This window comes from Aspergillus lentulus (genome assembly GCF_001445615.1).
Source record: "Aspergillus lentulus DNA, contig: Alt08, strain: IFM 54703, whole genome shotgun sequence".
NCBI classification, from domain to species: domain Eukaryota; kingdom Fungi; phylum Ascomycota; class Eurotiomycetes; order Eurotiales; family Aspergillaceae; genus Aspergillus; species Aspergillus lentulus.
In genome coordinates this window covers 1,633,861-1,647,036 of record NW_028322118.1, presented here as the reverse complement: position 1 = coordinate 1,647,036, position 13,176 = coordinate 1,633,861, and the positions used below count along the sequence as shown (strand labels likewise).

Here is a 13,176-nt window from a genome sequence, read left to right as displayed (position 1 = left end):
CGTGCCCATTTCCCTATTTGTCCATGCTTCGTCTGCGGCTGTGAGATTTGTCGTCCAAATTAATCGCGACCGATACAGATAATTAAATGCGTAAGGGTCAAGACCAAGCGTCTGTGTCGAATTGGTGATTTCAGGTCGAACAAATTGTTCGTTGATTAGACGCGTCGAAAATGCGTGGAGACGCGTTGTTCCCAAAAGGCGGAAATCGTAAGTGGATTAATGGTATGGAGCAGTTCCGCAGTGGGAGCCTAGGAGCCTGGAACCGCTGGCCGTTATAAGTCCCAATTAAACTAGGCCTAAGTCGATCTGCCTGCCCGCGCTGCACGTTTCTTGTGTCGGAGTTTCTACGGATATAAATGATCGGTCATTGGTCATAATTTGATGATCTTATTCTGACTACGATAATCGAGGCCGTTCGATCTACCTGGAGCAGCTTACACCATCACCATCAAACATGAGTCGCAACTTCATCCCCGCGGCATTGGCCATCGGCGTGGGCATATTGACCGGTATGACCCTGCAACCCTTCGAGTTGCTGAACCCACAAACTTACGATTGGATTTCCCTCCCAGGCTACTATACCTTCCAACCCGCACTCCAAGAACTACAAATCGAGAAACGCAAGCCTCTATCGTATGTCTCGCTTCCAGACTCTGCGACGAGTCGCCGCGCATTGCATTTAGAAATGAGTTAGCCGTATGCTGATGGACATACGCAGGACCAGTGGACAGGCAGAGCAATCGAGGAATAGTCAAGTGAAGCCTCAGACTGCTACGTCAAGCTCGGAGACCAAGCCGTCGGACCAGCAGAGGTAACGCTGATCGAGAGGCCGGATAAAGGCGGAATTGAAGATAGAAGGTTTTCGCAGGCGCAGGGACTTCCAACACTGAATCCACAGTGCTGAGGCATGCGGGGGCAACATGGTGCAAGTCATCTCTGCCTGGAGATAGAACTTCAGAGTGCGATCTTGAGGGACCTAGCTGCGCCATCGCGGGACCAGACAGCCACCTATACGATGGCGTAGAGCTCACCGTCAACTGGTATCGACGGGTTTGCGTTCAAGCTTGAGGGCTCAACCAATCGCCACGGATGGCAGTCGCTAATGCTTCCCATCTGAGAAGTATGCTTCGTCCACCGACACATGGGCAGGTGATCCATTGTGGTATATAACTAGTATCTGACTGTGCTGTATAAAGATCGTTCAAGCCATATATGCAAATGTATATTAGCGCATTCCTACGCTCTTTTCTCTATCTGAAAGACCAATCGAATAGGGTATGACACACTTGAGAGAAGAGGGTAAAATACATGAACGACACCAGCTTACGAATCATTAGCCCGTCCCAGTTCCGATATAGTAGACAATATAAATGCCGCCTAAAACGCCCCGCTCCATTTCCCTGCCCTGTCATACCGAAAATCAAACCTCCTCCACAAGCTTCGATGGCCGGTTAGGAGCTTCCCCAAAGACGCGCCCCGCAGGAGTTCCGAGCCATTCTTCAGGCACACCGATACGACTGCCCTCGCGGCCACTGACCCATCTGACCATCGTTGGCTGTGGTTTCTCTGCCTCTTCTGCCTCTGCCTCGGCGGCGTTGGCTTCCGCTTCAGCAACTGGGATTCGACCACGCCGTTTTGGAGCCTGCTTGCGTAACAACCTATTGATCGTGTCCATCTGCGCTTATGCGTTAGCGATGTGACGCAGCGAGCAGCTAGCGGAACTTCGAGACCGGAAAGGGCTGTTTCACCGGCCCAACTTACCTTTTCTTCCTCGTTCCGCTTCTCGCTGAGATTCTTTCTTCTTCGAGCCATTTCAGCACGACGCATAGCACGTTCTTCTGCCGTTAGGTGCTTCTTCACTTGAGGTTCTGGTATTCGGTCAGCAGCGACACTTCACTCGAAACAGTCACAGAAGGGAAACTCACCCATGGGAAGCTGCAAAAAGTCATTGCCCAGGGTTCCTCTCTGCCGCTTGGTTAACCGGCTAAGGTCGCCTCCGGGTGTGACTTCTTCACTATCATCGTCCTCCTCGTCTTCTTCATCCTCTTCATCCAGGTCCTCGTCTCCTCCATTTCCATTGCCAAGCCCACTCTCGTCCTGGTCATCAGGCTCACCCTCGGCATCCGTATCCAGCTCCGATAGCTCCTCATCATCTTCGTCGTCTTCCTCCTCCAATTCCATCTCCTTCTCCTCCACGCTCTTCACAGCCTTTCCTGTTGATGTGGCAGCACCCTTGGCATGTCTTTTTGAAGTTGGTGGTCGGGGCGGCGCATCGTCCAATTCCAAATCGCCATCCGCATCGACGTCCTCCTCACCAGGTGCATCCTCGTCGACTTCATCCTCCTCTTGGTCTTCTAAGTCATCCCCCTCGCTTGTGCTAACCTCTACGAGCCTCTTCTTGGGCCGGCTAGACCGCGGTCCCGTGATGATGGGATTTTCAGTGAAGACATTGTGGGAGCGTCTGGTTGAAGTGCTACCCCGTGCGCTAGCCCCAGTAGCTTCGCGAAGCTTGCTCGAAGGCATCCTTACAGTCAGAAAAAGAGATCTGATGGGGTTCTCTGCGCTGCCTGAAACAGACCGAGTGACTGTTACTAGTGGGGCAGATGGGACACCACGTGTCGATCTGGTAGGCCTTGGACTCATGTCAGAATCAATGCTTGATGGATCATCCCGCACTGGACGAGAGCGAAGCGAGCGACGTATAGACATAGTCAAGGAAAACAGGGGAGACTTGTCTGAAATTATGTGATGGGAAGACAGGAATGAGGGGTAGGAGGATGTTGAAGAGAAGATCGTTTTAGTGACAAATCCAGCGATGCGATGCGATTTAAGCAACAACTGAAGACAGTTTAAGGGAGTTGATGGGAAGAAGCGCGCAGGGTGAATGCGTCGACGATGCCCGACTATGAAGATTCTAGCAGGTGAAGCGGGGATGCGAGTGAATGGGAGGTAATATCCACAAGTCGGCGGATGAGCTCAAGATGATGGTCATCGAGCAAACATCCATTCATAGGATGATGGATACGTGGGCCATTGTAGATAGACGTGTGTAGGTAGGCCATGCATTCCGGGTAGACGCAGGCAAGCTACGCCTATCACACATTTGACGCCAGTTAAAAGTCGCAACCCGGCATCAAGGATGGGGACCAATTAGGGCGTTGCAATCTTGGATGGGATGGAGGACGCCCGTGCCAAAGCGACAAGCGACTAAGACAACGAACCCATCGCAGACGCGGTGAATTTCAACGCTTGTGCGTTCGCTTCTCTCCGCCACACCAACGTACCAGGGGTGTATAATCCTTGTAGTGACCGTGGCAAGGCTACCCCAAAGACTGAAACAATCAAGAATCGCAAAACACACCAATGACAAGTCACGGGCTATGGTGCAGATGGACAGGAAAAAGAGCAATACGAGAGGACGGATACTCACTCGACCAGAGGGAACTAATAGATGGTTCGTTGATAGAGCGATGGGGAAGGGTCCGAGATGACCTTGACGACAATCCCAGTGTATATCTCAGGAATATATATGGGGGTCGGACAAAGAGCACTTGTCAGTGGTGAAAGACTGAAAGATAGATAATTATGCTCTTTAGAAGTGCAGTACTTCTTAATGGATGATATCGGGAGGGCTCTGTATGTCCATTCTTGTCCGCCGGTCTTTGATTTATTCCTCATCCTCATTATTCTGCCGCTCAGCGGTCTGTGTTCTTGGCGTACATCTATGCGATAACTCTCTAACCAGAATATCTACTTGGAATTAATTCTGGAATCAAATACTAGAGGCTTCTCTGAATGCTCTCAGACCAAGAATGCATAAGGATGATATTGTCTGGATATCATTTATACCAGTATATCGACGTGAAGATTCCAAGAATAATGCACCTCTAGATGATCAGGTGATCTGTACGCTGTATATTACATTACATTACCATACAGCCGAGGTCTGGGGAAATCGACCCCAAAGAATTGGCCGACGTCTCCATCGCTCACATGGAGTTCGATGTCCATCTCTCCTTATCTCCTCCGTCACTTCACTCTCTCCTTGAAATATCTGTCCCTCTCTCTCGTGGAGCGCAACATGTCCGACATCAAGCCCAAATCCCCTTCAATCCCTCAATGGCAGCAACCTGCCGCTGCCAGCACAAACACCGACAACTCCACCTCCACACCATCGCCGAGCTCCGATGACACTCCCCGTTCAGACCTCATAGAGCAAGCCAGGAAGTTCTTGCAGGATGACTCCATACGCGATGCGCCCATTGATCGCAAGATAGCTTTTTTAGAGTCCAAGGGCCTTCGAAACGAGGAAATAGACAGTCTCCTGGCCATCTCGCGTGATGCGGACCAAAGCAGCAGCAGCAGCGCCGAGGGAAACAAGTCTACCCCGGATTCTTCCACATCACCCACCAGCAACGAGTCGCAAAGTCCCAAAAAAACATCTTCTTCATCACCAACATCCTCAACATCTTCATCTACCACACCCGCTGCTCCAACCGCCTCCAAGGACTCCGCGCCACGAGATGTCCCACCCATCATCACCTACCCCGAATTCCTCATTCAGCAATCCAAACCCCCGCCACTGGTAACCCTCCGCAGCATTCTCTACACCCTCTACGGCGCCGCCGGCCTAGGGGCAAGCCTCTACGGCGCAAGCGAATACCTCGTCAAACCAATGCTCGCCACCCTCACCAGCGCCCGCCACGAACTCGCCCAAACCGCCAACACCAACCTCCAAAAGCTCAATGAGAAACTCGAACAGAACGTCTCTCGGATCCCACCCCATCCCTCCGCAAAAGACACAAAACAGACCGAGCCCGCCGACTCCGAAGATGACGAGGACTCCGTCACCTCCGACCCAACAGAGCTCTTCCACCGGGACGTCGCAACCCAGACCTCTCAGGATCTGGACGCAAGCACCCTCCCACACAAAGCAGACCAGCACGCGGCCGACGAGCCAACCCCCGACCCCACCGCAACAGTGAACACGCACCTCAAGCGGCTCGAGAACATCACCTCGCATCTCCGCGAAGTCGCTTCCACGGAGAAAGAATCAGGTGCGCTGGACGACTCGGTGCGTACTCGGTTGAACGAACTCCACCATTACCTCGATGGCTTGCTCTACAGCAGGTCCAGCTATAGCTCTGTCACGGCGTATGGGGTATACAGCACGCCTGGCCTGGAGACCACATCCGGTCCCTCGGCGGGCATCAGTAAAGCCGAGGAGGACGCGATGGCCAGCTTCCGCGCTGACATTCGAGGTGTCAAGGGCGCCTTGCTGAGTGCGAGGAACTTCCCCGCCAGCAGGGGAAGGGCTGGCTCCGGAATTCTGTCGGGAAGGTGAAGGTCGACGTATATATATAGTTTAGGAGAGAATGAGCATTCTTGAACTCTGAATATGAATGCTGTTATTCTGTAGTGATATTTCCCATCAATCCAAGCAAAAATAGGCACTCATTTGCATGCTGCGTGGCAGTGTACATCTATCTCTAAACTCTAGCATTGTTAATTCAAGTTTGTTGAAAAGAGTGTTCTCCGTTGAGAGCAATCTTCTAACTGAATGTCAAAGTCTAAGTCATTTTCCTTTCCTCTTCGTGCTCTCTTGAACTATAGTAATACCGCGGATAAGAAACTAGCAGAAATATCACAGTAACATAGACGTGTGAAGAAGATATCCTGACCAAAACCAGGCTAGCGCGGAAAAACCACAACTAGCTAGGTGAGACGGCGACAACGCCAACCACTATACAAACAACTCATAACCATATTGCATGCGACGTCCCCAGTAGTTAACTCATCAAGGCGTGGCCCGGCTCATGCTAATCAGACGCTTGACACCAACCTAGTCCCCCAAAGTTAGCAATAGTCAACCTGAGCAGGTTGGATCAGAAATCGACATACCATCCAATTACCGCATTCCTCTGTCCTGTTCGTCATGATATCAATGTGGATAGTCTTGGCCGTCTCGTAGTCGCGTGCCTGAATAGCCCGAGCAAGCTCCGCCATGTCGGCGACAGTGTTAGGCTTGAGCAGATCCTCATTATTCAGATGGTCAAACAGAATATTCAACCGGCGTTCCGCGTCTTCAACCTGCGCTTTGAAGGAGGACGGCGCTCGAGACTTCACGCGCTGCATGTCGGCGGAGAGGATCTCGTAAATAGGCATGGCGTCTGCGGGGATATGGGAGCGGTCGCCGGGTGCTTATCAAAGTCAGAACTACGAAATGAAAAGCAAAGAAGTAAAAATGACTTACGGTACTTGGGGGGAGCGGGAGCAGCCTTCCGTTGCGACGAAGCGGTGCTTGGCCTCGAGGATGGAGCCTGGGGCGGTGGCGCTTGCTGCATCGGCAGTTGACTCGGTGGTGGCGTGCTAGGAGCATAAGGATTTGCTGGGGGAGGATGCGACGCTAGCTGTGAGGCATAGGGCGAAGCAGCTGCCTGGGGCGGAGGAGGAACAGGCGCTCTGGTGGAGAGTTGCGGGCTTGCTGCTTGAGCCGCCGGGCTAGGTGCATACCTGTTCGACGGTGGTGGCATCGAGGGCGGGGCGTTGTACGGAGAGGGCCCGCGAGGAATTGACGCGGGGGGAGGAACTCCCATGCTTGAGCCCATTGGAGGGGACTGAGGCAAGGAAGCGTAGGGGTTGGCCGCGGGTGAAGGGCCAGGTAGGTTAGTAGGCGGCGAGGTCACTCGGGGAGGAGGAGCCATGCCCTTCGGTGGAGGAGGGACAGAAGGGGCACGCTGAGTAGGCGGGGCTCCAGGCGGTGGAGGACCCTGAGAAAGGGTTGGAGACTGGTTGGGGAAAGGCGAGCTGATAGGTGCCGCGGCAGCGGCGGGTGTTCCCCTACGGGAGGTCGGAGGTTTTGTGAAGCCCTCCGGCAAGTCGTTCCAAGCTGGCAGATTGGTCGCTGTGGTGTAGGTGGTCACAGTGGCAGGAGATTGGTTGGAAGCGCGAGGAGGTGGTGGAACGGAGCCACCAAGCGGCTGAGCACCGTAAGTTGGCGGCTGCAGAGGTTGATATCCTGCAGGAGTATAACCTCCACCGCCAATTGGTGCATATGATTTGCTTGTCTGCGGCTGGGTGGCAGCTGCGGTGGAAGGAGCATAAGGGTTTGCGGGCTGCGTTGTAGCTGCGGTTGGGGGAGCATAAGGATTCCGAGGAGCAGTAGTTGCAGCTACTGGAGCAGCGGCAGGTGCAGAGAAGGCGGGCTGCGCTGGATACATGCTGGCTTGAGGCAAGGGCTTGTTGACTGGAGTCCTGGTGGTGGGAACAGTTGGCTGTGAGCGCTGAGGTGCAGCGTGTCTCATTGCCAGCTTGATACGGTTCCTAGCGATCTCGGCTTCAGGGTGCTTCTCAGGGACAAGATCGAGGTATTTCTGCGCAACTTGCAGACGTCCGTGAGTGGCCACGACATCGGCGTACTCGATATACTTGTCGTAAAGCATGCTGAGTTTCCAGTCGGCATCCTTGGTACGTTCCGTGTCTTGGAATTTGGTAACCTGGCGGAAGATGGTGACCTTTTCAATCAGACTCTGCAGAGCACGAACGTGGATTGAGAAGGAAGTATCGTCTGCAGCCGTCTCAATGCTCTTCTGCTCGTTCTCGCGAAGCTCCTCGATCCAGATGGCAACAACCTTCTCGAGTTTCGATCCTGCTAGGAAGCAGAAAGAGGCATCCTTGCGTAGGCTCTTGTCTTCGGTGTTTCGAATCTGCTCTTCCAGGCGGTCACCAAGGGCCTCGCAGAGATCGGCAAATTCATTGTCATCGGCAAATGTGCACAGCGCAGCCATGACTTCCTTCCAGTTAGACAGGTCGGCATTGTGCACGACATCCCAGAGATTTTTGCCAACAATAGATGCAAGCAAGCGGATGTAGTTCGGCCCATCGGTCTGCTTCGAAAAGTAATGCTCCTGCGCCTTCTCGATGCACTTCTGGCCTCCACAGATTGCGATCATGAACGCGTCTGACATGCGGTCTTCTTTCAGAGCCACATCGAGTGCCTTTTCAAAGTTGCCTAGAAGCAAAGCGCGAGTAATGCCCTTGTCCGCCTCGGTCTCAGAGCCATTGAAGATCCGGAAAGGGTTGTTGGTCTTGGCTCCCTTCGATGCAGCTAAATCGGACAGGAAGTTGTCAGCTTCAGGGTTCGCGTCAAACATCGACTGCAGGCGCTTGTGCTTCTTGGCTCCCGACCCGCGGGATTCCTTGGCCGACTCCCCGTTCACCTCATCATTCTCCTTATCCAGACCAAGCTGGGCCAGTTTATCAGCAGTCTCGTCGGCTTGATCCTGGAATCCCAGATACTCGATCAAACCCTTGCGAGGGTTTTCTGAAATCAAGGCTTCAATGACCTTCCAGTCAGCCTTCTCCTCGTCACTTGCGGCCTGGGAAGCTCTGGTTTCGCAGATGCTCCGAAGGTCACCCTCCTTGAGTGCATTCTCAAACGTCTCCGTAGATTTTGCGACAGCCTCGTCAACCTCGAACGGAGCGATCTTGATCTTCGATGCGCGCTTGCCCTTCTCGATCAGGCCGACCGAAATCACTCTGCCACCAAAGCCGAAAGACGCGCCACAAGGTCTCTCAAGCCACTTGGGGGCCTTCGGGAGCGAGAAATTCGATACCTGGGGCTGCGTCTGTGCCTTCGCGAAGAAATCTGCGCCATCGAGCGCTTGGTTCTGGTCAGCGATAGCCCGAGCGGTGTCAGTACGAGTGTTCTGAAGTGTCTGTATCGAAATTCTCCCATCGAACGAAGCCGTGGCAAAGAAGTTTGGATTGTGTGGATTCCAGCGAGTCTGGAAAGTCCAATTCGTAACGACAGGGAATTCTCCGTAAGCTTGTCCCGTCTGAGGGTTCCAGCAGAGAGTGCGGTTGTCCTTGCCGGAGGAGAGAAGTAGGTCGGGGTCCTGAGGGCACCAGGAAAGCGATAGCACGCCTGATTCGTGTCCTTTAAGGGTCTAGAGGGTATTAATCATCGTGCTATTATTGCCTGCGGAGGGGTAGGATAGCTCACCCTTTCTGGGGCGTGCGAATTGCGGAGATCCCAAACGTAGATAAGAGGATCGGACTCCAGTGGTGTTGAAGTAATGAGTTTCGTGGGCTGTCCAAAGTCAGAGATAAGATCAGCTGCGGTTGATTTTGTTTAGTCCCACCTTCTCAGGATCCCACGCCACTGCGCTAACAGCTTTCCGGCCCATGTTGTTCAGGGTCAAGCTCTCCTTCTTCGTCTTCACATCCCAGACAGTGACGAAACCTGCACTGCTACCCGTGACCAGGATGTGTGCGACCTTCTTGTTCCAGTCCAAGCATTCGATATCGTCGGCGCGGGCAGCGGCGCTTCCGAGCCGGTACGGGTTTGCGATGTTGTTGAGATCGGAGATGTAGAGCTGCAGCAGTGAGCCTTACCATAACATGAGCAATAAGTCGGTTTAAACAATTACCTCTCCCTTTGCGCCACCAGTAGCTAACAAATTCGAGTGCTTGGGGTTGAACTGCAACGCCTTGATAGCCCCTGAATGATTGGTCATTCTCGAAATGACAGCGTCACTGCTTGTACACCGTCAGCCGATCCATGATAGCCTGGGAGTTCTGTCTGCGGACGAACCTGGAACCGTTGATTAACTTGTCGGCATCCCATAGATCCAAGGATCCGTTCTCCAGAGCACCAGCGATCACCCCTCTTGAGTTGTCCTCGGAATCTGTCCATGCCAGGTCGTTAAATCTACAAACAATAACAGTCAGTCTTTCTGTGCAATGAAGGGCCAAAATTAAGCAATAGAAGGATCATACCCTGAATCAGTGCCAATCTTGGCAATGGGCTGCAGCTCCTGACTGGCATCTTGGCTGCTCAATCCAAGGTCCCAGAGCTCAAGACATGTTTCATTCGAGAAATCGACATCGACGGCGCCGGCCCGAGTTCCGGTAGCAATCAATGGCGATGCTGCACCGGGGGACCAGGCGAAGGTGGCGGTCCGGGGGATCTCCCTCAGACGCACCATGCTGGAAAGTGCGGGATGACAGGTAGGTATAGATTAGGGGAGGATCAGACTCAGAGCCGTCTGGCGATGATAATCATTAAACGAGAAAAGAAAAAGATGGGGAGAAAGAAATTGAGGGAAAGGCAAGCTCACAGAAGCAAAAATTCCCTCCTTAATCAGTAAAGGGAAAGGAGCTTATAGGTTAAGAGGTAATCGAGACCTGAACGATCCGATGCCTTGGGCTCAAGCAACCAAGTGTCCTTCTGGAGGGGGACTGGGGGAGTGACGCTAAGCTCCATCGGGACCTCGCCAAAACATCCGCGGATTCACGTGACATCATTCATTCCGCTGAGGGTCCAGGCAAAGAAATCTACTTGGGGACGGCGGTGCAGATATCAACCAGGTGATCGTGACGCAAGGCCTGCTCGCTCGTTTTCAGACAGTTCTCATATGGCTCAATAATCACTTTCATCAATACTTCTCATCGGCTGCACAATGAGCGAAAAGGCTCGCCTAAAATGTACTGTCTATGTGGGGGGTCTCGACCAGGCCGTTACCGTGCAGACACTGGCCGAGGCATTCGTCCCATTTGGCGAAGTCGTTGATATTACGCTACCTAAGCCTGACGTGCCCAACTCAGGCGATCTTCACCGCGGCTTCGGATATGTGGAGTTCGACCTGCCCGAAGACGCTGCAGAAGCGATTGACAATATGGATGGAAGTGAGTTGTATGGTCGTACAATAAAGGTCGCCGCCGCGAAGCCGCAGAAGGAAAGCAACGAGGGGCTGGGAAGCAAGACAGCTATTTGGGAGCAGGTAGGTCCCTTGATCCGATCGTACACGGGCGTGTCGCTAACTACGGATGTACAGGAAGGATATTTGGCCAAATACGCGGTCAGTGAGGAGGATAAGATGGCAGCAGCGGAGGCCAGAGCAGTTAGCGAAGGTGCTCCTGATCCCATGCAGGGATTAGAGGAGCTGGATGTCGCTGGCCCAAAGCCAGAATGAGTTTTTTAACATGATACCCCGCGAATTTGAAATGCACAAGGAAGCCAGACAACAGTAAAGGTTGCGATACTACTCCAACAGACTCCCCCTTGGGTCAAAGCCGTACTATATACACGCGCTTTCGACGCTCAAACAATCGACTTCAATTTTTCCTCTGCTGCGACAAACCACGTCTGTGAATAATACAGGTCCTCAACAAACGGACAGACAGAACGAAATGTCCATTGCAATCAATTAAATGTGCTGGTACATGCTTAGTGTTCGCGGTCCTCGGGCTTATTGCGGTAGAGGCGCAGAGTCTTGTCGGTCATGAGCTTGCGGGTGCTAGAGTAGATAGCAGCTCCGACGGCAACACTGTAACAATTGCGTCAGCGGGGGATGATCGGGCTGACAGGAGGGAAATCCATGTCTCTTGTAGATAGAAACAGCGCAGTGTCAACCTACCCAAGGACAATACCTATTCGAATCGCAATAGTGGTTAGATGAGTGCAATAAAGCGATCAACTCCAGACTAGCAACGTACCGAGGGGAATCAGTTCCGGAGGAACTCTCTTCAGGGTCCGCAGACGCTGAGAGATGGTGTGAGCTATCGATCAATTAGTACAATCACAGTTCGTCCAATATAGCAATTGCTGCTTCAATTGCGTCTCGTGAGGCGTGTCATACCGCTCTGGTTCTCCTTCTGCAGACGACAATTAGCATCCGTGGTCTGCCAAGCCTTTTTTTCTAACCTAGTCGCAATAAACTGGAGACTTACGGGAGTAGGGAAAGCAAAAGGCCGAGAGGCCTGCATCCTCAGGACACGGGTAGGGTACATGGCGATGGCGGAGAGCGATGCCTGGTGGAAAGAGTAGTGGTGGTGGTGGTGGGATGAGAAGACCGGATGTGGTGACGGAAGCTCAGGACGGGACGTTTCGAAGGGCTGGGTCGGGTGTTTAGGAAATCTTGCCGCATGAGTGGCTCGCTAGACCGCCCGCGGTCACTTCCGGCTTCACAGCTTCACGGGATCATTCCACTCCACTGGCGCAAACCTCCCCATCTTCCTTCTCCGAACGACGTTCCTCCCCTCCCACCCTCCACACTTCGTCTCGGTTTTCCATAACCAGTCTAAAAGGTCTCTTCAACTTCACATATTCAAAATGGGTGCCATTCCTGAAGCCGATCCCGATGAGCCCATGGAGACCAAGCCCTTCAAGTTCGTGACAGGTGAGTCCATCCCAAGCTGTCTGCAGGGCCAATGGCCTCGAATTAAGCTCAATTGCTAACTTATTTGCAGCTGGTACGTTTATTCTAGAATATTGATTGTTTCCTCGCCTGTTGTGCCGCTTTGGTCCAGGTTTTCGTCGCTGGTGCTACCTCGTATGATGCTGACCACTTGTGATGCAACGACAGGCTATGACGCTCGCTTCCCCCAGCAGAACCAGTACGTCTTCCGTTCTTGTCTATCAACACTGGCTCTGATACAATGCTAATACCAATTTCAGGACCAAGCACTGCTGGCAGAACTACGTTGACTACTACAAGTGTGTCAACGCCAAGGGCGAGGATTTCCGTCCATGCCGTCAGGTATTAATTCAGTTCCCGGAGTAAAGAAAACCAAGTAGGATTGATGACCTGACTCGTGCATCACAGTTCTACCACGCTTTCCGCTCCCTGTGCCCCAAGGCCTGGACTGACAGATGGGATAACCAACGCGGTGCGTACTTTTCTTTCCTTCTTCGGAGAAATGTGGTCTAACGTATTGCGTATTACAGAGGCTGGAAACTTCCCTGCTCGTCTGGAGTAGATGATTTAGTCCTTGTCGATTAGCTGTTGAATATTTCTGGTGTCAAACATGTACTCTACGCGATCAGACCGGGAATACAAATCCTATTCTTTGCGGGGTCCTTTTCGTCATCGGGAGCCAGAGAAAACGATGTATATAGGCTACCCTAGTCTGAAGAGCCGTTTGTGTGGACGTGGTTATCGTACCTTTCAAAGTAGTATCCGTATATCAATATGTCGCCAGCATCGTGTAGTCTGTACATGAGTTCCCCGCGATGAAGCTGATAATGTAATTCTACTTGTTCTTGACATATATATATCCAGCAGTAAATATTGTTTCCTTACAGTTGCAACCGGCAGGTACAAGTAATGACTTCGGTTATACCTTCGTTATACCTTCTCTCGCATCCCAGATATAGCTGGTCAAAATTTCAAG

At 52.5% G+C, this 13,176-nt stretch overlaps 7 protein-coding genes across 7 annotated transcripts; 4 read left to right on the top strand and 3 right to left on the bottom strand.

The window, feature by feature from the left end:
• Positions 1–454: 454 nt before the first annotated feature.
• On the top strand, positions 455–815 carry ALT_3800 (uncharacterized protein; the record flags this gene model as incomplete). Its single annotated transcript, XM_089599639.1, has 2 exons — positions 455–633; positions 719–815. The coding sequence occupies 2 exons, from the start codon at positions 455–457 to the stop codon at positions 813–815; spliced, it is 276 nt and encodes a 91-aa protein (XP_089455977.1).
• A 605-nt stretch (positions 816–1,420) lies between these two features.
• On the bottom strand, positions 1,421–2,523 carry ALT_3799 (PAPA-1-like domain-containing protein; the record flags this gene model as incomplete). The annotated part of the gene is made up of 3 exons (XM_033563286.1): positions 1,421–1,675; positions 1,762–1,868; positions 1,926–2,523. The coding sequence occupies 3 exons, from the start codon at positions 2,521–2,523 to the stop codon at positions 1,421–1,423; spliced, it is 960 nt and encodes a 319-aa protein (XP_033419177.1).
• A 1,480-nt stretch (positions 2,524–4,003) lies between these two features.
• ALT_3798 (peroxisomal membrane protein PEX14) lies at positions 4,004–5,344 on the top strand (the record flags this gene model as incomplete). Its single annotated transcript, XM_033563287.2, has 1 exon — positions 4,004–5,344. The coding sequence occupies one exon, from the start codon at positions 4,004–4,006 to the stop codon at positions 5,342–5,344; it is 1,341 nt and encodes a 446-aa protein (XP_033419178.2).
• Positions 5,345–5,797: 453 nt separating this feature from the next.
• Positions 5,798–9,989, bottom strand: sec31 (putative protein transport protein (SEC31); the record flags this gene model as incomplete). Its single annotated transcript, XM_033563288.2, has 8 exons — positions 5,798–5,842; positions 5,902–6,200; positions 6,254–8,948; positions 9,005–9,091; positions 9,144–9,377; positions 9,432–9,537; positions 9,596–9,712; positions 9,781–9,989. 8 exons carry the CDS (start codon positions 9,987–9,989, stop codon positions 5,798–5,800), a joined length of 3,792 nt encoding a protein of 1,263 aa, XP_033419179.1.
• A 474-nt stretch (positions 9,990–10,463) lies between these two features.
• On the top strand, positions 10,464–10,976 carry ALT_3796 (RNA-binding protein; the record flags this gene model as incomplete). The annotated part of the gene is made up of 2 exons (XM_033563289.1): positions 10,464–10,784; positions 10,839–10,976. 2 exons carry the CDS (start codon positions 10,464–10,466, stop codon positions 10,974–10,976), a joined length of 459 nt encoding a protein of 152 aa, XP_033419180.1.
• Positions 10,977–11,230: 254 nt separating this feature from the next.
• ALT_3795 (uncharacterized protein) lies at positions 11,231–11,793 on the bottom strand (the record flags this gene model as incomplete). The annotated part of the gene is made up of 5 exons (XM_033563290.2): positions 11,231–11,330; positions 11,421–11,433; positions 11,500–11,562; positions 11,643–11,658; positions 11,734–11,793. The coding sequence occupies 5 exons, from the start codon at positions 11,791–11,793 to the stop codon at positions 11,231–11,233; spliced, it is 252 nt and encodes an 83-aa protein (XP_033419181.1).
• Positions 11,794–12,115: 322 nt separating this feature from the next.
• Positions 12,116–12,762, top strand: ALT_3794 (cytochrome c oxidase subunit VIb; the record flags this gene model as incomplete). Its single annotated transcript, XM_033563291.1, has 6 exons — positions 12,116–12,182; positions 12,253–12,259; positions 12,313–12,399; positions 12,461–12,542; positions 12,609–12,672; positions 12,731–12,762. 6 exons carry the CDS (start codon positions 12,116–12,118, stop codon positions 12,760–12,762), a joined length of 339 nt encoding a protein of 112 aa, XP_033419182.1.
• Between the last annotated feature and the right edge of the window lie 414 nt (positions 12,763–13,176).